Raw genomic sequence first — 24,633 nt, 5'->3', positions numbered from 1 at the left:
GGAGAAGTAAATGACGAGTCTTTAGCTGTACAGCACCATTTGAAATCAAAATCGATGCCACACAAGTCAGAACATCTTACTAATGATTAAAATTCTGCTACTTTGTCAGTTTGGCAAGCTGCTGTGGATATGCAGTTTATTGCGGACAATTCTGTTGTATCAGCTTGGTATACTGCTTCATGAGTCTGCTGATCAGTTGCCTGAGGCAGATTTGTATGGGAAGTTTCTTGGGATTCGTTAGTAAATTTTGAGACAGAGACAGGGAAATTTGCAACCATATAAAGATGCTGAAAGAATTACAGCAGCAGATCCAGAGAGCACTGTTGTCTTGTGAACAGACCAGACCTAACTGATATTTGCTGGAGGATGGGTTTTTTGTCAGAGGTAGCAGAGTTGAATGACAGCAAGTTTGACATTTCTGAAGATTGTGGTCTAAGTTGATGGAACTTTGATGAAAGTTCTCTGAAGCGGATTGAATCATGGTGGATTAATCATGGAAAATTGCAAGAACATGCATCAGAAAAGATACATGTGTATTGCTTTTTAATCTAGGCGAGAGTAGGATTAATTGGTAGGTGGTCATACATATGAGGAGTCACAATTAATCGGTTAGTTGGCTTGTAAAGAGGGTGGAACGTGTTGAAAAAGTAATTTAGAAGAATTACAATAAGTTTGAGAGCTGGTATAGTTTACCAGACAATCAAAATTCAGAGGTGTTGTAAATTCATTAGGTAAGCCTTCCTCTATTACTGAGGCTGAGTTAGCTGAGCATGGTTAAGTGGTACATGTAAGTGGTACATGTTGCGTTAGTGATTAGAGGCTATTACTGACATATGTTAGTAATGAGGCTGGGATTGGGAATTTTTTTTTAATTCAGATTTCTGAGTTTGCACAATAAATGATTCACTCTCTTATATAACTGTCCTCCAACAGGCTTAGTAGTTTATTGTGAGGGTGGGGTTAGTCTACATCACTTGTTATGGTTGCCAGTGAAACATGGGAAGAGTTTACAATACAGAAGGCTGTTTGCAGAAGCAAATTTTGAAGTTAGGTATTGTGAAGGAGTGTATTACCCTTTTAAGGGTCAGTCGGGAGCTCACAATCATAACAGCCTGTGTATAAGCAAGGAGACACCCTGTTCCACCCTAGAACTGACATATTTGAACAGAAAGATGAGCAGGAGAGAGGAGATTAGAAGCTGCCTAGCTTGCGAGGGTGTCGAGCTATCTCTCCAGCTCTGGAAGGCTAGTCTGACCAGGCACAGAGACTTTGTTTTAGGATGCTAAATTTGGATACTCTAAACCAGGGTTCTGAGTAAGGATCTTTGAACAGGTATTCCAAGTTCTCCTTCCATGGATCTTCATTAAAGGAGATATACTTTTTTTGATCATCTGTCTTGACTTCTCATTCCCCTCATCTGTGCAAGCAGAAGTTTTGATGCCCAGTTGGGGAAAAGTAAGGTGGGGCCTACCTGCAGTGCCATAAGGGTGTACATAGGGGAGCCCACCCATTTACTGGTCTGCTTGTATGATGATATTGATGGTAGATGAAGTGAAGATGGCCTCTCATCCTATGCTTGTTTTCATTCAGTTACATTTGCAGGAGGTTTTGAAAACTGTAGAGCCCAGGATGGTATTTGGTGGGATGTTGTTTTCAGGTGATCTTTCTTTCAAGAAGGGGTGAATATCAAGAGAGGGAAAATTACTTTTGTAGTGCTTCACTTCTTGTCAACTGTTGCAAATAGGCCACTTCCATCTTAATTGAACTGGCCTTGTTAGCACTGACCCGCCCCCTTGGTAAGGCAACTCCCATCTTTTCATGTGCTGTAATATTTATACTGCTTACTGTGTTTTTCACTCCATGCAGCTGAGGAAGTGGGTTTTAGCCCACGAAAGCTTAGGCCCAAATAAATTTGTTAGTCTCTAAGGTGCCACAAGGACTCCTCCTTGTTTTTGCTGATACAAACTAACAAGGCTACCACTCTGAAACTTGAAAGTATCAGTTTCATGCCTGTTTAAAGTCAGTTTCTAGTTATTATTTGTAGTGGGGTAATATCCCTAGAGCCCCAGGCAGATGCAGTATAAACTCAGGGTGTCTTGCCCTAGTAGAATGTTTCCAAAGTTAAATGATCTATTCCAAGCTTGGTGAACTGCTTAGAAAGTAATCTAGATTTTTCTACAACTGTTTCAATTGTTATATTCAAGAGTTAGTAACAAAGTAAGAATATACATTAAAATTTTAAACCTAACCAGTGTCCCTTAAGTGACTTGACACAAGATGTGAGAACATGTTAGTATTAGAGTTGAGTGGGACTAATATTTATTTAATTCTCTTTTTTATATAGGAATTAGATACAGTGCTCCTATCAGCTAATTTCTAAATTATCTGGAGGGGGGAAAAAACCAAGAGTTTTCAGGTATCTAAGTAGCCCCTGGAGTCAAAGATCACCCCTCCCGCCCCCCCCCCCCCCAAAATCTGAAATGTGCCCTTTGGAACCTGTGTGCCATTTAATATCAGGGACAGGAATTCTTTCCTGACCAATTGGTGCCCCCCAAATTAAAATCTGGAGTCCCCTGTAGTTTTTCCCTAACTGCTGTCAAAATTCTTTGACACACCAAGCACCCTATGGGCTGCCAACATAAAACGGGGAAAGACTGGGTATCTGGTAGGTAAGATACGCTCAACACCTGCTCAGGCCAGGGCTGTGCAGCACATTTTGGGATTTGATTCTCTAGCATCCATTGAGCTTGATGGGGATCGCTGCAGATGCTGTTGTCATAAAGCTCTGAGTGGTGGTGCAGTGTCAGCCCGGCTCCTTCCGAGGAAGGTGACTGGGAGCCCAGCGGGGCTTCCCGAGATTGGCTGCATTGGCCTAGCCCGCTCGCTCCCCTCGCTCCTCTTTTCACATGCCCCCCCCCCCCCCTCAGCCCTTCGGAATCCTGTGGCTGTGAAGCTGGTGCCCTGCCATGAGCGATACTGAGCCAGGTCCCCCCACTCCCTTCCCCCGCCCCCCTTCCGGCCCCTCCTCCTGTCACTGATTCGGTGCTGGAGCCCGGAGTGTCTGAGCTCCCCCTGCCCAGTCCCCCTCCAGCAGCGGCGACGGCTCCGGAGCTGTCAGTGCGCAAACATCAGCCGGGGCTCCGGGCACAGACACTTACACGACCAGGTCCAGGTCCAGCCCGCGGCTCCGGCGGAGTCAGTGCCTAGCAGCAGCAGCAGGTACAGTCCCACCATCTACCTCACCCTGGGTAGCTGCCCCCTGCAGGCCCGGGAGGCGGGGGGGCGGCTGGGGTAAGCCCCGAGAAGCTTCCTTCGGGAGGACAGCGGCTCGCAGGGGGTTGGCGTCGCAATGGAGGGTTTAGCCCCTGGGGAGGGGGCGGTAGGGTTGTTATGTGGCATTATCTTGGGGTGGGGGTGTAATTACATTGCAGGATTGGAGAGTGTCTGTGGGGAGAGCAACATGGAGTATTATGGGGGGAGGGGGAGAGCCTGGGGGGTTTAACCCCTGCATAATTCTGGGAGGGGGGGAACAAAGTGTGATTATTATTACCTAGATCTCCAAACTGTCATCTTGGTCGTGCTCTGCCCCCAACCCCACTCCTTCAGGAGGAGCAGGCTCCACAAACACTCTGAGAAAGAGCCACTCCAGGCAACCCCCTCCTCAGGTGCAATGCTTCCCTGCCCTTTTCCCAGGTAATACTGTAATGGCTGGTCTACACTGGGGGTGGATCGATCTAAGATACGCAACTTAAGCTACACAAATAGCGTAGCTGAAGTCGAAGTATCTTAGATCGAATTACCTGGGGTCCACACGGCGTGGGATCGACGGCCGCAGCTCCCCCATCGACTGCGCTACCGCCGCTCGCTCTGGTGGAGTTCCAGAGTCGACAGTGAGTGCGTTCGGGGATCGATATATCGCGTCTTAACAAGACGCGATATATCAATCCCGGATAAATCGATTGCTACCTGCCGATACGGCAGGTAGTGAAGACGTACCCTGATACTCCTATAGGCAGGGCCAGTTCCAGCCACCAGTGCAGGAAGCAGGTGCTTGGGGCGGCCAATGGAAAGGGGCGGCACGTCCGGGTCTTCAGCGGCAATTTGGCGGCGGGTCCCTCGGTCCCTCTCGGAGGGAAGGACCGGCCGCTGAATTGCCGCCAAAGAATGAAGCAGCGCGGCAGAGCTGCCACCGAAGTGCCACCGATCGCAGCTTTATCATTTTTTTTTCTTCGCCGCTTGGGGCAGCAAAAAAGCTGAAGCCGGCCCTGCCTGTAGGATGCAACTTGCCATGACACTCAATGCCTTGGGGCTCTCTGCCTCCTCTCTTTGTGGGGCTGGAATCACTCCTTGTCCTGAGTAAGAGGTTAGACTTGCAAATAGATTAAAATAACATACCTGATAAATCCCAGCTTTTCAGTATAAAATGGTTAAGGTTTATGTGGAAGATGCAAGGATCTGTGGGTCCTGTCCCTGCTCTCCATGGGGTTACACCTCAAAGTACTTCCATGAAGCCAGTTTCCTGGAGGGCGAGAGGGTTAAGCCTGTATGGTCTCTCTGTAGTTGGTTTCCAGGGGGAGTTGAGCCCCATGGTTCCTCCTGGGGTTAGTCTGTGACTCCACTGACTTCTGAAAAGTGTAGTTTTGTGCCCGATATTGTGAACAAATCTCCCTTGTGTGTTTGGCAATCCTACTGTCACTTCCTCTCTCCTCCACCCCCAGCTCCTAGGAAAATGGGTCAGCCTCTCCAGATAACATATCCATAAGACAATTTGTGAGTTTCTGCACTGCCAGCCGGTTAGGAGGCAGCATTCTGGTCCTTCTGTTTATGCACATACTGAATGTGCCTTGCTTCAATTATTCATCCTGGTGCCATTGCAACTTCCTGCAGCTTGTCTCCTCCAGGGAGCTGAATGTGTAACAAGGTTTTAAAATACTTTGTCTTTGAAACTATGATTCCATCCAGCTACACGGCAGCTGTCTGCTTGCACACCCATAGTCAATGGTTAACTGATACCTGAGAAATTACTGTGTCTGTGTGGAGGCAGGGGGGCAGGTGTCTGAGTACATCAAGGGTGTCTATCCCATTCCCCATAGTCCGTCCCAAAGAAACATGGTGGATTATGATGGAGTTGGGGCCTTAAATAAGGAATCATATTTCTGGAACTTGGTCTGATGACCATTCACCGTCTGGAAAAGTTGGTCTTTCCCAGGCACAGTTGGTCTCAATGGAGGAGAAGTTGGGGACTGACTTAATCCTGATAACACATCATGGATATTATCCGTATTTAACAGAGGAGGAGGAGATAGGCACAGAAGTGGGAAGTGAGTGAAACGGGGAACCTTATTAGCTATTATATGTATTTTAGTTTGATCAGCTAACAGCTGGACCACCCTCACTACTGTGGGATCTGGACCCTTTACTAAACTGGGAACTATTCACACTTTTAAATATCTGGACTCAATAAGCCAGATAAACCCACTGCAGCCAGATGGCTCAAGTGTAGAAGGGATGCTCTAATCAGGCAGGTGCTCAAATATCCATAGTTCAGTTATCCTAGGAAAGTCCGGAAAAGTTGTATTGCAATTGTGTCTAAATTCAGTCAGGTTTGGGGTTAAACGTAATTCCAGAAAGGAGCAAACTCCAGCAACAAGAGCCATTTATTGATTTCCAGCTCCTATAAGACTGGTGCACAAACAGGGAGAAGCTATTTCTAAGGTAAAAAAGACCTAGACCATTTAGGTCTTTTGTAGATAGTAACCAGCATCTTTAGTTTCACCTGGAAGTGAATTGGCAGCCAGTGCAGAGCAGAAGTGTAATGAGCTCTTAGTAGCCCCCTGAGCTGTTGGTGGGTGCACTAGCCAAAAAGTGTGAGCAGTTAGACACAGGTACAGCACATTGCAGTGAACCAGCCTCAAGGTGACACAATCATGGATAACCAAGATGAGGTGAGCATCTGAGAAATTAGAATTCAAAAGTTCTTCCTCCCCCTCCCTTCTGTGTTCTTTCCTCTACCATACTGCCTTTGTTACAAGACGAGAGCAATGTTGTCCACAAAACAGGGCCCTGGAGCCTGCTCTGTCTCCTCTTGGACAGGGATTGGATGCCAGATGCTGAAGTCTAATATTCAGAGTTATTTTGTAATTTATTCCTGAAAACTGCAAAAACCTTTTAATTTCTCAGAGTCTGATTTCTAACATGAGTTGCACATTTCCCCTGGTGCAAAGTCCTCCCTTACAGGATCAAATCCCCATTGCACTGGAATTAAAGCTTATTGCGTGGCCTAAAAGGGCAGGTTTCTATGTGGTGTTTTAAGGATCAGGGTTATGGCCTGCCAAGCGAAGAATCCATCATTCATTGTTCAAACAGATCCTACCCAACTGAACTCCCATGTTTTCTCCAGCTCAGACAGGAGATGCCTCAGTTCTTCCCTCCTGATTATCATACAGGAGTTTAGTATAGATCCCATTACATAGATCTCATTAATCCCTTGGTTTTTGATTCATCCATTGTGACCATCCAATTCCCAGTTGACTCAATCTAGTCACATACAGCATCCCTCCCCCCATGCTCTTGTCAATCTGTCCCCTAGAGTGCTCTGTTGCCCCCATCCACCCACTGAAGATTGCTCATTTCTTCCAGTCAGGTTAGAGAACAAAAGAGGAATTCCTGCTGCATCTAATCAAAGAGCTGAGGCTTCCAGCAGAGAGAACCCAACCAGGAGCAGGAATTGATCACAGAACTGAGCAGCAGAGAAATCCATCCAGAGGCTGGTAATTGATTACAAAGGCTCCATGGGGGAAGTTGTACAGGCTAGACCTCACTCTGTCCCCCAGCACTTTGTTCATTCATCCCATACAGAGCTGTTACTGTGGAAGTGACTCAGGCTGCACGTGCACCTGCCAGAAAACCCTTTTCTAGTTTAAGTGAAAGGGAATGTAGAGACTGTGGGCAGCAGGAGCAAGAACTTAACCATCCAGCTTCAGTCACCTAATGGGATGGCACTTTTGAAAAAAGTGGGTAAAAGGAAGGCAGATGGATTCCCCTTTGGCTAGAGTGCTTGCCTGAGCTACTAAGGCTTGAGGTATGTGGAGGGTGGCTGGACTGGTGGTGATAGATAGGAATGAACAGACTCTCATAGCTGCTGGAGATGGAAAAGCAGGGCCCATTACAGCCAGCCTAGGCTCCCTTTTTATTGCTGCACCTGCAATGCCCAAGGTTCAGTGTGTTACTCTTTCCCACATCCCTTCCACCTGCCTCACTTTTGCAATATGGGAGGGGGAGGAAGATTCCCTCTTCCCGGGGGGAAAGGGATAATGGGGTATGTATCAATAACTGCTGTGTGTTTGGAGAACAGTGGATGGAGACTTCTTGAGGAGGGGAAATCTGATATGTGCTCTGGCCAGGGCAAAAATAGAAGAGATGTGCTCAGAGCTCTCAGCACATATCAGATTGGTTCCACAGCATGCAGCACTGGAGTTTCCATAGAAAATATCACACCTATTCTTGATAGGACGGGGATGGGCTCCCACCCCAAACAGAGGCCTTTCTCCTTTCTTGCCCACCAATTTCCCAAGGTTGCAGGGTTGGCAATGTCATAGGGCAACCCTACCTGGAGTGCTCTCCTGCAGCAGAACAGGCAGGTGGTGCCTGCCTCAGTTTTACTCCTTCAGAGTCCCCAGTAACTCCATCCAAGCTTTCTTGCCTCAATAATACCCCTTCTTGGGCCAGTTTATTACAAAAATGATAGTCTATAATAAAAGTCCCAAAACATAGTCCACCTGCCGTGTACGTAGTCCTCAAAATCTAGTCCCTCAACACCCCATATACCACACTGCAGTGTTTTTAGCCACACCTGGCTCTTTGTCAATCCTCTCCTGTCCTTGTGCCAGGAAAAGTCATCCCAGCCCTTCCAGCTGGAGTGCAACCCTATTCTTCCCATCAGGAAACCCCCCTTCCTCCAGCCTCTCTGCTGGGAGCTGTTTCTCACAATGGAAACATCAGTCACTCCCCCTAAACATTTAACCCTTTTGTCTCAGGTGGGAACTTCCACTCTCCCCCCTGGTTACAGCTCTCCAGCATGAAGGCTTTAGCAGGAAGGTCTTTCCACTGCTCCCCTATCTTCAGCGCTCTCCAGTCCTCACTCTCTGGTTTGGGGAGGTCAGCTGGCAAACCTCTCTGCTGCCTTCAGCCTTCCCTCAGGGATCTCCTACAATCACCTAGTCTCTGGCAGCTCTCACTTGCTAGTCTTACATCTGTAGAGTCCACATGCCTTCTTTTAAGACCAGTTGGGGTCAGCTGACCAGTCTCAGGTGCACTGGCCTCTTCACTCTTACAGGGTGAGTGTCACCCTCTGACAGGCAGATTTTCTAAACCAGCTCTAAACCCTACTAGGTTCCATCTAGTCCTCCCTCCTTTGAATCCAAAGGAGCAATGTTCCCTGCAGTCTGCTCTCCAGGGCTATAAGAACCATGGGATTCTCCAGAACTAAACTGTACAGCAAAGACTACCATTTTGCAGCACTGCCCAGTCCCTTCAGCAGGCTCTGTCTTTCTCACTTCCCACCGGGCTAGCCAGTACAGTATCCCTTGTGTTACTGATGTAATTTGTTATTAAAATACTCTTATTTTATGCTGACTCACATTTTCACTATGTGGCAGATCTTTTTATTGAGGAAGAACTGCATCATAGACTTTGGGGCAAAGCTGGAGGTTCTGACTGCTATGAGGGGGGCAGATGGAGCTTCTAGCACCCAGGAATGCATAGGAGCTGGTTTTAACTTTTGGTACCAAGGAGGCAGCTGAGGAGTTTAGTACTAGGGAAGGCTTGGACCGAATTTCTCCCACTTCTCTTCCCAGAAGAGACTAAGTCTGTGGAGAGTGGAGGTTTAAAGTTCTCATTCCACACCCCAGAAATCTGAAAGCAACTAGCTACCTTGCTCCATCCCTCCCATTACTACATCCAACATTGACAAATAAGCATGTTACCTGGATGTTTCTACTAGAATAATCAGCAGTGAAATAATTGTCAACATTTTAAACTGACATCAAGGAGAACAGTGTTTACATGCTATAGAGATGAATGGGGCTGTTGGCACTTCTCTGAGCAATTGTTTCATGTTTCCTGTAGACTCTTGCAGAAATCATTGCACTGGATTACATTCACTTTATATGTTAAAGATTTTCTTTGCAACATAAGGACTGCAGACGTAATTTCTTTTTAAATGAAATCGGAGATTCTGGACAGTTGTGGAGCAATTTAAAAATTTGCAGTGGTGGGGGTGCAGAGCAGGAGCCAGAAGCGACAGACGGGGAAAACTTCATTTTCTGAACAACGAAAACTCTTTTAAACAAATAGAAATGCAAACCTCATAATGTTTTGATATTTTTATTCTGAGCCACTCCCCCAGACAAGGGCGATAGTCCTTAGTGGGAGCAAAACTAAACAAAATCTACCTGGTGGGCTTATTAAAATCTTGGCCTAATACCTCAGACATAGTGCAGGCACAGTGCAGCACTTATGGAAGAGGCGCTAAAAGAAAGGGAGCCATTTATTGGAAGAATGTTGAAAGAACTCCTTTCTGGACAGGGCATAAACAAGAAGCTTCTCTGATGTCCCTAGAGCAGATGTTTGAGTCTGTGAATGCTAAAAAGCATGAAATGGGAGAAAATAATACATGAGATGGAACAACCAGAAAATCAGTCTGAACTGACGACACAGCCTCCACCCTATACTAGTGTCTATCACAGCTCAGAGTAAAGCCCTTGCTAAAAACAATGCCATGTGAGAGAGACAAGAGAAACTACTATCAAATGAAGTGCAGTCCCACAATAGACATTTTTAGGCATTCCAGCAAGGAGAGAAAAACTGGATTATGTAGCTGTTATGGAAACGACAGTGCCCAAATGTGTAACATAAATGGTATGGAACATTCTTCTGTGTATGATGAAAAGCTATTGGATCCCAGTGAGGAGACAGGTAGAAAAAATAAGAGGAATCATGATCCTTTCTTTCAGATGCCATGGTGATGAGCTCAATATAAGATCCTGACTAGAATAGATGGAGCATGCTCTGAGCTCAGCCAAAAAGAATTTTAAAACCTCTGAAGGGAGAAAGATTCTTCTGTCCCCAGGCTTTAGACGTCTCCACTTAGACAAAAGAAAAGCTCTAAGAAAAGGTAAAGATCATCACATAGCAAAAGGAGTTGAAACGATTTTTACACCAGCCAAGCACTGGGGAATCTTTAAAATGAAACAAGACACGCTCTGGGACCACAATGCTACAAAGCGACTGCTGGGAAGAATCTGTGTTGAATGCACAGGACAAGGAGAAAATGGAAGAATTAGACTCTGATATTTAAAAGGCTGCTTTCACTGAGACTTTGCTCGATGAACTGTGGCATATTAGCATTGAAATCCAGTGTAGTTGAAATATTCTTACAGTGGAATTATCCAAAGTGTTTAAAATCCTTGTACTTTGATATTCTCTGGGACTTGTGAGCACAAAGTATGACAATGAGCAACAAATACTGTATAAGCTCTGACTGCTCTTTTCCTTCCTCTCCTTTCAGTGGAGCATACATACTTTGTGAAAAATAAGAATATATTTAGAAAACTGATCATTTGGCGCCCTATATGCTGCAGAATTTATTCACTCCATCATCTCCCACTCCCATCCCTTGAGGACTAACCATTTCAATAATCAATGATAACTCGTTGCTTTGTTTGTGTGATGTTTTTTGTCTCCTCTCCCTACCCACCATGTATGAATAGTACTCATGTTTCCCAACACAGTATTTTAAGATGGGGTGCTGGCCCTTTAAAGAGACTGTAGGTCAAAAGCAGACTGCTTCCAGTTCTGGCTCCAGAACAAAGAATTCTGGAAGGCATAGGCAAAGCAGACAGGCATGTTGGAAAAGGATATAAAAGAGCTCCCTTTTCCCCCAGTATGGCCTGAGATGAAACGTAAGAGGCAGATGGACAGAAGAATAAGGAATTGAGTCCATTTGCATCTCAGGCTTCTTCATTGGGGCTCATACCAGGCAGATTTTCCTTATTGGTCGTTAGTGCGGAACTTTTTCTGTACCACTTCGCAAAGGAAGCCTGAAATTTGGCCTAGTTTTAATGTGGTTATTTAACTAGCCTCTTAGTGTATGTCTACACTGAGGTGGAAGGTATAATTTCCACCTCAAGTAGATATACCCTCACTAGCTCTGATGGGTCTAGCATGCTAATAATAGAAGTATAGCTGCAGTGGTGCAAGTGGTGGCATAAACTAATTGCCCCAAGTACATACCTATGGTCTCAGATGGGCTCATACCTCTGGGGGCAGCCTCCCTGCCACTTGCACTGCCGCAGCTACTCACCCCACTCTTTGTGCCTGCTGCCTTGGCTACATTTCTATTTTTAGCACACTAGCTTGATCAGAGCTAGCATGGGTATGTCTGCTTGAGTTGGAAATTACACTTTCCTCTCCAGTACAGATATACTCTTAGTTGTCTTCCACACCTGTAGTGCCTTCTGTCCCACTGCAACTCAAGTCACAGCTGCATTTGTACAGAGCAGGTCCCACTGCCATACACCCCAGGGAGCTCTGAATCCTGGTGTAGTGTGATTTGTCATAATCTAGATTTTGGAGGCCCAGATTCCACTACACACTTAGCTCTCTAGGAACCGGGGCAGCTAGCTGCCTCCAGGCAGCCAAGCCATCTTAGTTCTTGTGAAGAAATTTTCTCTTTTTCCCTCCCAAACTTGTATTGAAAACTTTACCAGGAAAGGCTGTGGTGCTGACAACTATCTCCACTCTGTCTGTGTTCCCAGCCTTTCCACCCACCAGCCAATTTCCCTCACAGACACTTTCAGGCTTTCTCCCGTGCTACCCCCTTATGCATGGGGAACAGGGGAAATATCTCTCATATAGTCTGTACAGCCACTATCTTATCCTCCTTCATATTCTTCCTTTAAAACTTGCCTCTGCTTTGATGCCAACAAAACCTTGCCTGATGATCATAACTAGGCAGGTGATGAAAAATGACCCTTTTCCCCCCCTACTCATTTAGTCTTACTAACTTGTTCTTCACATGATTGCACATGTCCATTCCACTTCAGGTGTATGTGCACCCAGTGCACCAGAGCTGGAGATTTTTTTCCCTTAGCAGTATCCATTGCAGTGGCACATGTGCTCTCTTCTTCCTCATGCTGTTACACAATGGTGTAAGGATTCCCCTCAGTTCCTTCTTACCACCTCTGATCGGTAGTCTGAGCATGTTAGCTTCCTGCTGACAATGTTCTCCCTTTCCAGAGACTTTGTTTATCTCTTGTATGTAGTTAGTGGTATTTGTTTTTCATAGTTGTTAGCAACTTTAGTGTAGGTTTCAATTGTTGCTTTTCTTAGGGTCACTTCCCACTTGTCTTGGGTACTGATGCCTGGTACTAGGGTGTGCTTCAGTTTCCGGGCTTTAAGCCTTAAGAAGACTATGCCAGTAAATGACCCTCATTCCAGGTGCCTAAAGTGCAAGGGTCACCTCCATGATCGTTGTCAGATCTGCAGAGACTTTAAGCCCCAGATGAAAAGGGATAGGGAGATGAGACTGATAGAATTTATAGGGGAGGTTTTGGAGTCTACAGTAGCCAGAGCTTTCCACCTCAATCCAAATTGCAGATAATGTTAACCACTTCCACAGACCTAAAATCTCATCCAACCACAACAGTAAGTAACCAGTGATTCCTTGTCCTACTTTATAGTGGTATAATTACAATAACAAAGCTGTGCCAGCTCTTTGCTATATTCATTTGATTTGTACATTCTATCCCAGTCATCAACCTTTTTGACTTTTAGTTTATAAGCCTTCCAGCACAGAGATGACCCTTATCTGTGTGTATTTTTACAGCACAATGGAGCTCAAGTCCTGATTGGGTTTTTTGGGTCCTCCCATTATATAAATATTGACTAATATACAATTTGTTTACTGATATACATTTTCCTTTTTAGTATCAAATCTAAACAAGGTTGGTAGTATTCCTTTATAATATAAAATAGATAGAAAGGCACATATTAGGGCTAAATCTTGGTTATTTTTAAATAACTTATGCTTCCCATTTCCTCTTTAAATAGTGTGAGTTAATCCATTATAAGGTTTATCCAGATCAAGTTCAGCAATGCCATCTCATTGTCATCCCACCAGATCAATCATAATGGCATGGGCTACATTTTTAAGCTAGTGTTTAACAGTAGTGTTTTATAACAATTTCATGAAGTTCTAGCATGTCAGTAGTGTGAAGGTTACTAATGGTATCATAGGAACAATTTCCAATATAACCTCTATTTCAGGGGTAGGCAACCTATGGCACATGTGCCAAAGGCAGCACGCGAGGTGATTTTCAGTGGCACTCACACTGCCCGAGTCCTGGCCATTGGTCTGGGGGGCTCTGCATTTTAATTTAATTTTAAATAAAGCTTCTTAAACATTTTAAAAACCTTGTTTACTTTATATACAACAATAGTTTAGTTATATATTATAGACTTATAGAAAGAGACCTTCTAAAAAACAGTAAAATGTATTACTGGCACACAAAACCTTAAATTAAAGTGAATAAATGAAGACTCAGCACACCACTTCTGAAAGATTGCCAACCCCTGCTTTATTGTGTGTTTTACTTTTGCCCACAAGGCTTATGTTAATTACATGAAAATAGGAAATTTTTTGTAACTTACTTCTCTGGTATCAGTTGTAGCCAAACCAAAAAATCCTCCCCAAATGAACAAAAGTACTAGGAAGGAGTCGCTCCAATCCTGAAGTTCTGAACAATGGCATGGCCATCTGCTTCAAGCCTCTAACATTTCTGCTTCACTCTTTCCCTTGTACCTACCCTCTAGGCTTACCTGCCTCTTGGCCTTCTCCCTGGCTTCCTTTCAGCTGGGACCCCTACTGTTCATCTTGCCTGGGTCTCAGTCACTGGCAGCCATCCCAGTTAATTCCTTTCATCTCCCTATACTTCCTACATATTCCCAACACCTTCAAAATGCTCCCTCCATAGAATCGTAGTGCTAAAAGTGACCTCAAGAGATCATTTAGTCCAGTCCCCTGCACTCATGGCAGGACTAAGTATTATCTAGACCATCCCTGACAGGTGTTTGTCCAACCTGCTCTTAAAAATCTCCAATGATGGAGATTCCACAACCTCCCTAGGTAATTTGTTCCAGTGCTTAACCACTCTGACAGTTAGGAAGTTTTTCCTAATGTCCAACCTTGCTGCAATTTAAGCTCATTGCTTCTTGTCCTACCCTCAGAGATTAAAGAGAACAATTTTTCTCTTTCCTCCTTGTAACAACCTTTTATGTACTCGAAAACTGTTATCATGTCCCCTCTCAGTCTTCTCTTCTCCAGACTAAACAAACCCAATTTTTTCAATCTTCCCTCATAGATCATGTTTTCTAGACCTTTAATATTTTTTGTTGCTTTTCTCTGGACTTTCTCCAGTTTGTCCACACCTTTCCTGAAATGTGGCACCCAGAACTGGACACAATACTCCAGTTGAAGCCTAATCAGTGTGGAGTAGAGCGGAAGAATTACTTCGATGTCTTGTTTACAAAACTCCTGCTAAAACATCCCAAAATGATGTTTGCTTTTTTGGCAACTGTGTTACACTGTTGACTTATATTTAGCATGATGCACTATGCCCCTCAGATCCCTTTCTGCAGTACTCCTTTCTGTGCAGTCCTTTCCCATTTTGTATATGTGCAACTGATTGTTCCTTCCTAAGTGGAGTACTTTGCATTTGCCCTTATTGAGTTTCATGCTATTTACTTCAGATCATTTCTCCAGCTTGTCCAGATCTTTTTACATTTTAATCCTATCCTCCAAAACACCTGCAATCCCTCCGAGCTTGGTATCGTCTGCAATCTTTATAAGTATACTCTCTATGCCATTATCTAAGTCATTGATGAAGATATTGAACAGAACTGGACCCAGAACTGATCTTTGCTGGACCCCACTCAATATGCCCGTCCAGCTTGATTGGGAGCCACTGATAACTACTCTCTGGGAATTGTGAACCACTGGGAACTACTCTCAGCCAGTTATGCATCCCTCTTATAGTAGCTCCATCTAGGTTGTATTTCCGTAATTTATTTATCAGAAGGTCACGTTCTAGACAAGCCTCTCCCATCTGATTCTACTCCCGAGTGACCTTCCCTGTGGCCTATCACTCAGTTCCTTGGTTAGTGATGGGCTACTTTGGCAAGGCCTGATCATACTGCCATAGCAGCTCCCACACTGGCTGAGGGAGAGAGGGATTCTAGGGAAGAGGAGTGCATGCGCACATGCTCACACACATGGATCAGAATAGAAGTGAGGCTTTTCTAACCTTGTGAGTGGAGAGGTTTTTGCACCAATGTAGCTGCACCAGTCCAAAAAAAAACCCAGTGTAGACACCACCTCAGTCTCTCATGTGTACAAATGGGAAGTGTGATAGCATTAACTAAACTTCACGTGGTAACAGATGCCTCTGACTTTCTCAGGTTATGGCTCATAACCTGTTTGTGGCAGTCTACACCTGCATCTAAATCATGCGCCCCCTGAACTGGGGTTAAACCCATTGTCAGCAGTGGGTAACTTTTTTTATTTTATTTTTGCTACCTATTACTGACAATGCATTCAGCACCTGATCAGCTGTGTGTGGTTTAATTGCAAATGTAGACAATGCAACAATAATTCAGCATCATTTCAGAAACTATGGTTAAAACATCTCTGCTTTGATAGCCTTTTCCTTCTAGTCTTCAAGACTGATGGGTATGAGCGGGTTCTTGTTCTCATGTGCCTGAGTTTAGAGTCTCTGGTTATGTGTAGACTAAGATTAAAAGGTTGAAGTTTATGTCTTGTTTGTTTTGTAGGCTAACATTTTAAAACTAATGTAGACAGGGCAAGCTATAGTTGAACTCACATTAGCTGGTTGAGGTGAACCCATGGCTCCCACTTAGGGTTTACTTCAATTAGTGTGTTTAAAATGTAACTTGCCCTGTCTACACTAACGTGTTTGTGTTTTTAAAAAACAAACAAAAAACGTCATCCTAGTCTAGACATCCCCTTGGAACGCTGAACTGAGGTGTCAGAGGTTTCATTAATATTCTGAAATGCAACGTCACACTAGAGGTGTAATGACATTTCTACCAAAACTCTCCACTTCTTTTTCCTAACTGGGGCTGCAGTTGGGGAACTTCAAACGGTTTGTTGTCCCTCCAGGGATATTTTAGCATATGGAAGCCAATATATTACACTAACGGACTCCCTGGACTAAAGTAAAGATTTGAGGTGAATGACTCCCTATCTTAGCTCACTGTAGTTTCTGCATTTCAAAATGTTATACTTCCCTGAAAGCATCCTAGGTAGTTCACAGAGAAAGGCTTGGTAATGTCTCTCCAGTGAGTATTGTCCCAGAGTTCAGTAAAACCTCATCCATCATAAGCAAAGAAAATCTGAAGTCAGGAGTGAGTCCCTAGGCACTTCCACATGGGACCCTTTACACAGTTTCTGCTTTTAAGGAAGTGATACAATTAATTTTTCCTTGAGGTTGTAAGAAATGATGAGTTTACATCATTATCTGATACTCATTTTTGTGGCCAATGAATGGAACAGAAAGTATATCTGGGCAAATCAAAAGAAATAGCTTCATCATATCCCTGCTAACCACTGGGCAGGCAGGCTGCTCATTACACAGGCTTCTGATGATTCAGATAATTGAGACACTTGCAGCTGTCTTTTAATATTAGGGTGAAAGCAATGTGTTCCAGTGTAGTCAGCTAGAAAGTGCTAGTCTTCTCTCTTGCAGCTTCCATGATTCTGTGAAGCTTTGATTATATTTAATCCAGCAGCAGCGTGTCATTCGAACTCTGTCCGATTCTTCCTATCTCGCTTGAGTGAAATTCCCATTGAAGTCAAAGGGGATTTTTCTTGAGTAAGGGCTGCAGAATCCAAAATCTTATTAATATTTTGAGAAAAATCCTTATCTGCCTAACAATCAAGAAATGGGGTCACCTTTCTATGTCTACAGAAGACGTTTTAATGTTAAGAATATCAGTGCAAGGATAAAGCTAACACTTTTTCCATTTATGGGTTGATACTGTTCCCAAGTCAGAAAAGTCACCTCCATCCAGCACTAGGCTATTGATGATGTTTCCCAGGTCAGGCAAAAGGTGAAGTCTGTCTCATTCTTTTAAAAAATGGTTTGAAATGCCTATCGTGCTGTGTGAGTCACTACCACTTTGGTGCCTTTCTTTCAGATTAATTTAATGTCATTTATTCAATTGCATTTGGGAATCATCTGGCTGCTCCAGCCACATAGAAATAACCTCCTGATATATCCTTCTGACTGCTTAACCTCAGCCAGCAACTTCTGAAAACTCCCATTCATATATACCAGACATAGATGGTCCCTCAGCAATGCCCATCTCCCCCTTCCTGCTACTCTTGGCATCTAAAATATGAGAACAGGGTAGCATTGAATGTAAAAACGTAAGAATGGCCATACTGGGTCAGACCAGTGGTTCATCTAGCCCCATATTCTGTCTTCTGACAATGGCTGGTGAATAGAACAGGGCAGTTTATTAAGTGATCCATCCTCTGTTGTCCAGTCCCAGCTTCTGGAAGTCAGAGGTTAGGGACATCCAGAGCATGGGGTTGTGTCCCTGACCATCTTGGTTAATAGCCACTGAAGTACTTATCCTCCATGAACTTATCTAATTCTTTTTTGAACACCATTATAGTTTTGTTCTTCACAGCATCCCCTGGCAATGAGTTCCACAGATTGACTGTGTGTTGTGTGAAGAAGTACTGCCTTATGTTTGTTTTAAGCTTGCTGCCTATTAATTTCATTGGGTGACCCCTAGTCCTAGTGTTATGTTAGGGGGCAAATAACACTTCCTTATTCACTTTCTCCACACCATTCATTATTTTATAGGCCTCTATCCTATCCCTACTTACTCATCTCTTTTCCAAGCCGAACAGTCCCAGTCTTTTTAATCTCTCCTCATATGGAAGCTGTTCCATACCCTTAATAATTTTTGTTGCCGTTCTCTGTACTGTTTCCAATTCTAATATGTCTTTTTTTGAGATGGGGTGACCAGGACTTCATGCAGTATTCAAGATCTGGGTGTACCATGGATTTATAGAGAGGCAATATGATATTTTCTGTCTTATTATCTATCCCCCTTTCTCAATGATTTACAACATTCTGTTAGCTTTTTTGACTGCTGCTGCAAATTGAGCAAATGTTTTAAGAGAACTATCCGCAATGACTCCAAGATCTCTTTCTTGAGTTGTAACAGCTAATTTAGACCCCATCGTTTTGTATGTATAGTTCGGATTATGTTTTCCAATGTACATTACTTTGCATTTATCATCATTGAATTTCATCTGCCATAACTGTTGCCCAATCATCCAGTTTTGTGAGATCTCTTTGCAGTCAGCTTTTGGACTTAACTATCTTAAGTAATTTCATATGGTCTGAAAACTTTACCACCTCACTGTTTACCTCCTTTTCCAGTTCATTTCTGAATGTGGTCCCACTACAGATCCTTGGGGGACTTCACTATTTATGTCTCTCCACTGTGAAAACTCACCATTTGTTACTACCCTTTGTTTGCTGTCTTTTAGCCAATTACTGATCCATCTCTTTTATCCCATGACTGCTTACTTTGCTTAAGAACCTTTGGTGAGAGACTTTGTCAAAGACTTTCTGAAAGTCCAAGTACACTATATCCACTTCGTCACCCTTGGTCATATGTTTGACAACACCCTCAAAGAATTCTAATAGATTGGTGAGGCATGATTTCCCTTTACAAAAGCTATGTTGACTCTTCCCCAACAACTTGTGTTCATCTATGTGTCTGATAATTCTGTTCTTTCCTGTAGTTTCACCCAGTTCACCTGGTACTGAAGTTAGGCTTACCAGCCTGTAATTGCCAGGATTGCCTTCGGAGCCTTTCTTAAAAATCAGCATTACATTAGCTATCCACCAGCTATCTAGTACAGAGGCTGATTTAAGCAATAGGTTACGTACCACAGATAGTAGTTCTACAATTTCATATTTGAGTTCCTTCAAAACTCTTGGATGAATACCATCTGATCCTGGTGATGTATTACTGTTTAATTTATCAATTTGTTCCAAAACATCCTCTGTTGACACCTCAATCTGGGACAGTTACTCAGATTTGTCACTTACATGTGGGAATCTCCCTCACATCCTCTGCAGGGAAGATTGATGCAAAGAATTAATTTAGCTTCTCTGCAATAGGCTTGTCTTCTTTGTGTGCTCCGTTAGCACCTAAATTGTCCAGTAGCCCCACTGATTTTTTTAGCAAGCTTCCTGCTTCTGCTATATACTTACATATTTTTTTTGCTCTTTTAGTTTTTGTGTTTTTTGCTAGTTGCTCTTCATATTATTTTTGTACCTGCATAATTATACTTTTACACTTGAGTTGCCAGAGTTTGTTCCTTTCTATTCTCTTCACTAAGATTTGACTTCTAATTTTTAAAAGATGTCTTTTTGTTTCTAATCACCTCTTCTACTCTGTTGTTTAGCCATGGTGGCATTTTTGGGGTATACATTAAGCCTCTACTATGGTGTTTTTAAAATTAGAAATTGGAAATTAGAGCATGTTTTGTGCAGTTTAGTTTGTCTCCATGTTCTTCATTCCTGTTGCTGCACTATGGTCTCAAACCTCTTCTCCCATTCTTCCCCATGGGCCACTGTTCCATAGTGGGATAGACTGCTTCAAGGCAACACTCTATCTTTGTCCCCCTGTATTTGATTGGTTTTCATAGTGTGCTTCTATGGTGACACCACATATGCCAGCGCTATCGGTGGTAAGGGAGGGAAGAGTGGGTTGGCCAGAATCCTGACTGGTGCAGTGAGAGTGCTGCAGTGAGAGCCCTGCAGCAGACAGGCTATGTAGCCCTGGAGCTAGAGCTTGTGTGGTCCATTCTGGAGACCTGGGTTCTAGTCCTATTTTGGATCGCTCATCTTACCTCACTCCTTAGTTTCAGAGCCTATATCATGAAGTGACCTGAAGGCAGCGACTGCAGTGCCTATCACTAGCTTCACACACTGAAACTTTCACTGCCCGGGCAATCTGCTGGAAAAGTTCAGTTATACTGAAAGAGATACCAATGTGGGTTTAAATTTAACAAACACCAGAAGACCTATTGGAATAGTGGGTGGGCATTCTAGTTGTTCCTAGCTGAGAATCTTGCAACGACAGCATCCGAGTTCAAGAAAGGATGCAATATACTTCTGTTTAGTGCGGCATTGTAGCTGGCTGAGGACTTTCTGATTGTGTCATGGTGATATGGGGGAGGTGTATTCCAGCTTAATTGGCCATTAGTATTTTGGTATCAGTGCCCCCCAGACACTTTCGAAATGATTTTAAATAGAAAAATAACCTAAATAATCCTGAAAGTGGTGAGTGGGAGTTGTCACAGAAATAACACATGCCGTTGGAAACACAGCATAATTAACTGCTTTATTTAAATAATTTACTAGTGAGTTATTGGGAAGAGCTGATAAAGTAAAATCAGAAACTCTGCTCCAGCTGGTTATGTCCACACTGTGATAAAAGACCTGTCACTGGCCTTGGTCAGCTGACTTGGGCTCTTGGGGCTTGGTTTGAGGGGCTATAAAATTGCAGTGTAGACCTTTTGGGCTTGGGCTGGAGCCTGGGCTCTGAAACCCTTTCCCCTTGTGTCCAAAGTGACCTTTTTACAGAGAAATCTGCTTTGGAATTGAAATTGGGCAGTTGTTGTTTGAGGCAACATAAGGTCAGAATTCACTGAAGAGTTTATTAAACTGATAAAGTCGCTTTGTGTGTCTTTTGCCAGAGGGGCTGTCACTGGCCGAGCCTCTGACTCCCAAATGCACTGAGTCAGTCTTGGAGCACAGACAGCACGTTAGAACCATGCTGGTTAACGTAGCTGATGACAGGAAAGGATTCAGCATTTCTTTCATTCCCATTCCAAATGCAAGTACGGATGCCACAGTCATCATGGTACTCAGTGCAGACACACAACCTGTGTATAAGGGTGTGTCTACACTGCAATAACACACCCACAACTGGCCTGTGTCAACTGACTCAGGCTCACAGGGCTCAGGCTGGGGAGCTATAAAATTGCAATGTAAACATTCAGTCTCAGGCTCGAGCTCTGGGCTCTACCTTTCCTGAACTGGTTCCCACAGCTACTATGCTCTCTGCATTCAAATCCCTCACTTGAAACTAACTTCTACCATGATGCTTACAAGAAATAATCAACCAATGGCAAGTCTGGGGGGCAGCTCAGGATAATTTTTATATATAACAAATTGATGTAAGATAAATGAATATATCTATTTTAATAAAACCATTTAACCCTGGCCTATCATCAGTTTAAGCATTCTGCAGTACATTCTTTCACCTCCCTTTGTCTGTTAATTTGTGAGCTCTTCAGGGAAGGGAGTGTCTCTTCTATGTCTGTACAGCACTCAGGTGGTATTGCAGTGTAAACAACATTAAGGGTATATCTACACTGCAATGTAAGCCCAGGGTTAGTAGAACTCAAGTTAGCAGACCCTGGGTTTGTTAACATAGGATTTGAGCATCTATACTTATTTGTAACCCCAGTTTAGGAATTGTTAAACCCTGGGTCCCATCTTAGGGCGCCAGTGTCTACATTGCATTATGTGGGCCTGAGTCCAACCACCCATATCCCAGACTTTCTAGTGCCCTCCCAAAGTGTGGCTGCTTTAACCCTATGTTCTTGATGCAGTGTGGGAAATCTTGACTGTCTGCTAAACTTGACTGTCAAGAGGACAAAGAAAATTGGCCTATGGGATTGTGAGATACTTTTGGTGGACTCCTAGAGCATGAATCCAGTGTGACTGCGTCTACACTGCAAAGCAATAGGGTTTGAACCCTGGATCCTGGCATTAATCAGGCTCAGACCCTCCACCCTATGGGGTCCTGGGACTTTAGGTCTAAGCTATGGGTTAGCGCAATTTGTGTGTAGAGAATGGGAGTTAGGGCCTGAGTTTGAACCATATGCTTACATTGCAGTGTAGATATAAGTCCACCAACTTCCCTGTCCTACACCCTTTGAAGCAACCAGTGCTGTATCAGCCCTTTGGCTAATCTTGCACAGCGACATCTGCATGGTAATCTCTAGACCATATGTTCCTCACCTGCATTTTAGCATAGTACAAGGCTTATGTTGGGTAATGTTGCTTCCTAGTCATAGCATCTCAATCCTGTAACTAAAAGTGTTTCCAGAAGGAGACCTCTCAGAATCCTGATGAGGGTTGAGATTTCTGTGCTCCATGAGCAGCAGGGCTCCATGGAGTTACCCCTGAAGGCTACCAGGCTCTCAAAGCAAAGGGATTTTTAGGCCTCTGAGCACAGAACTAGAAGCTCCACCTCTGGCTGCAGACAGCCCTGGGATCTGAATTGAGTCATGGTCCCAGGTCTTAGTTAGAGCGTCTGTCTTCATTCACACTGATCAGAGTTGGGACTCAGGACTCATCAAAGCCTGACACAGGCCCTGGAGTCTATGTAACAAGATACAGTTCTGGGTTTCACTTGGTGTATAAGTTGAAAATACTTACGCTAAAATGTGTTCCCTTTTTCTTTTCAGATATGATGATGGCCCTGAAAGCTAAACAGATGGCCCTGTTTAGCTTCCTCTGCCACATGGCCTGTACCCTTGTGTATGGCTACCCCACCGATCCTGGGACTGAGTTCCGCTCTGCTTTCTCTGTGGCTAGAACCAGCAGCATGGAAGGGAGCGTTGAGATGGTCATCACCTTTGACAAGGTCTATGTGAACATTGGCAGTGACTTTGATCCCAAGGCTGGGTTGTTTAGGTGTCGGATCCCTGGAGCCTATTACTTCTCCTTCACGGTTGGGAAATACCCCAAGAAAAACTTGTCTGTCATGCTGATGAGAAACAAGAATGAGGTGCAAGTGATTGTGTATGATGAGCATCACCGTAAGGAGCGGAAGGTGGCTAGCCAGAGTGCCATGCTGCAGCTGGACTATGGAGATACAGTCTGGCTGCGTTTACATGGGGATCCTAAGTATGCCCTCTACAGCAATGCGGGCCCATACACAACTTTCAATGGGTATCTTATCTATCCAGATACTTCTGCCTACTTCCAAAATGGTGTGATCTCTCAGGAGCTGGGGGGAGCTGCAGGGCTGCCCCATCCAGCTATTCATCAACTTTCAGGAGAGCAGAACGAAGCCTCAGAGGGACACATGTTGTCCGATCAGCCCGCCAGAGAACGAGATCCTCGCTCTGCATTTTCTGTTGCTCGCTCACAAAGCCTCCTGGGAACAGATGAGAAGCAAAACCAGCATGAGCCAATCACATTTGACATAGAGTTTGTGAACATTGGAAAGGATTTCAATTCCTCAAGTGGCATCTTCTTGTGCCGCGTGCCAGGCGCATATTACTTCTCCTTCACCATTGGCAAAATGCCTTTTAAGACCATGTCAGTGAAACTTATGAAAAACCATAATGAGGTCCAGGCCATGATCTATGATGACAACCACTCCAAGAGGCGGGAGATGCAGAGCCAGAGCATTATGTTACCTCTGCACTACGGAGACACTGTCTGGCTCTACAGCCACCAGCATGATGGCTACGGTGCCTACAGCAACCATGGCAAGTACATCACCTTCACAGGATTCCTTATCTATCCGGAGGCTCAGCCAAAGCCACCCCCAAGTCCCAGTTCCCCCATGAGGTCAAAAATCTAAATGCAGGTGTGAAAGGAACGTAAGAGAAGCCAAGATGCAGTGGACTTGGGTGCAGGTCCTGGCTGGACGTCACCCTCTACGTGACAATGTTAAAGAGCATGCTAATGTGTGTCCAGTGCTTTCCTTATGCTGCACGCTCATGTCCTGGCTGCAGGGCCATTGCTGTTTCTGTCTTTTATCTGTAGAATGATCTTTGCAGGGGGTAGTGTGAGTCCAGTGTTACTGTTCAATTTAAGCATAAAGCATGAGGTAGTTTGGTGGCAGGGGCAGTGAAATGAGGTGTTGTGATTCAGGGGGACGCTGCAAAAATGCTGGGAGACCTACTGAAGACAACCCCACCAAAAAGCACAGCATCTGGTGACATTCCTGGCACATCCAAGGGAGGCCTGGGGGAGGGAAAATGTAATTGAAATGAATTTAATAAAAGTAAAAAAATAAAATGTGCAGGGTTTGCGGAGACTTGTGTGTATAGAACTGCCTGCAACACTGATTCTGGGCAGGAGAGAGGCTCTGATATTGTGTGAATTATTGCATGTGTTTGTGTTGTGAAGACTGTTAAACAGAGTTAGATTGTATGTCACTGTGCCAGAGTGTATGTATTTTGTGGGAGGTCAGGGAATTGCGGGAGGAGGTATCCAGTGTTGCCAACTCTTATGATTTTATTGCGAATCCCATGATACGGTATCTGGTGTTTTGCTTAAAGCCTCAGCTGCTGAAATCCACAGATTGTGTCCGTCTGTCTGTGAATCTCAGCTTTCATAACAAAACTCCCTACTAAGTTTCTAGCTCTTGTGGTTATGGAGAAAAGTTTGAAAACATGAATCAAGCATACCCTAAAGGCTCCTAAACAAGAAG

The 24,633-nt window shown here is 44.1% G+C and overlaps 1 protein-coding gene across 4 annotated transcripts in view; it reads left to right on the top strand.

Annotated features, from left to right (window-relative positions):
* The window catches only part of C1QTNF4 (C1q and TNF related 4), a 146,562-nt gene extending 122,344 nt beyond the window's left edge, over nucleotides 1–24,218 (top strand). Inside the window, exons 1-3 of one of the 4 annotated variants that reach the window (XM_005294985.2) lie at nucleotides 2,814–3,219; nucleotides 6,640–6,770; nucleotides 22,652–24,218. In XM_005294985.2, coding sequence (XP_005295042.2) covers nucleotides 22,654–23,778 — 1,125 coding nt within the window. In that variant the 5' untranslated portion in view covers nucleotides 2,814–3,219; nucleotides 6,640–6,770; nucleotides 22,652–22,653 and the 3' untranslated portion in view covers nucleotides 23,779–24,218. Of the gene's footprint in view, nucleotides 1–2,813; nucleotides 3,220–6,639; nucleotides 6,771–22,651 lie in introns of those variants that run through there. The other 3 variants (XM_024108325.2, XM_005294984.2, XM_024108326.3) reach the window with 3 other exon arrangements.
* The last annotated feature ends 415 nt before the right edge of the window (nucleotides 24,219–24,633 follow it).

This window comes from Chrysemys picta, chromosome 4 (genome assembly GCF_011386835.1).
Source record: "Chrysemys picta bellii isolate R12L10 chromosome 4, ASM1138683v2, whole genome shotgun sequence".
NCBI classification, from domain to species: Eukaryota; Metazoa; Chordata; order Testudines; family Emydidae; genus Chrysemys; species Chrysemys picta.
Note: the sequence above shows the minus strand (reverse complement) of the source record. Positions and strands in the feature narration are given on the sequence as shown.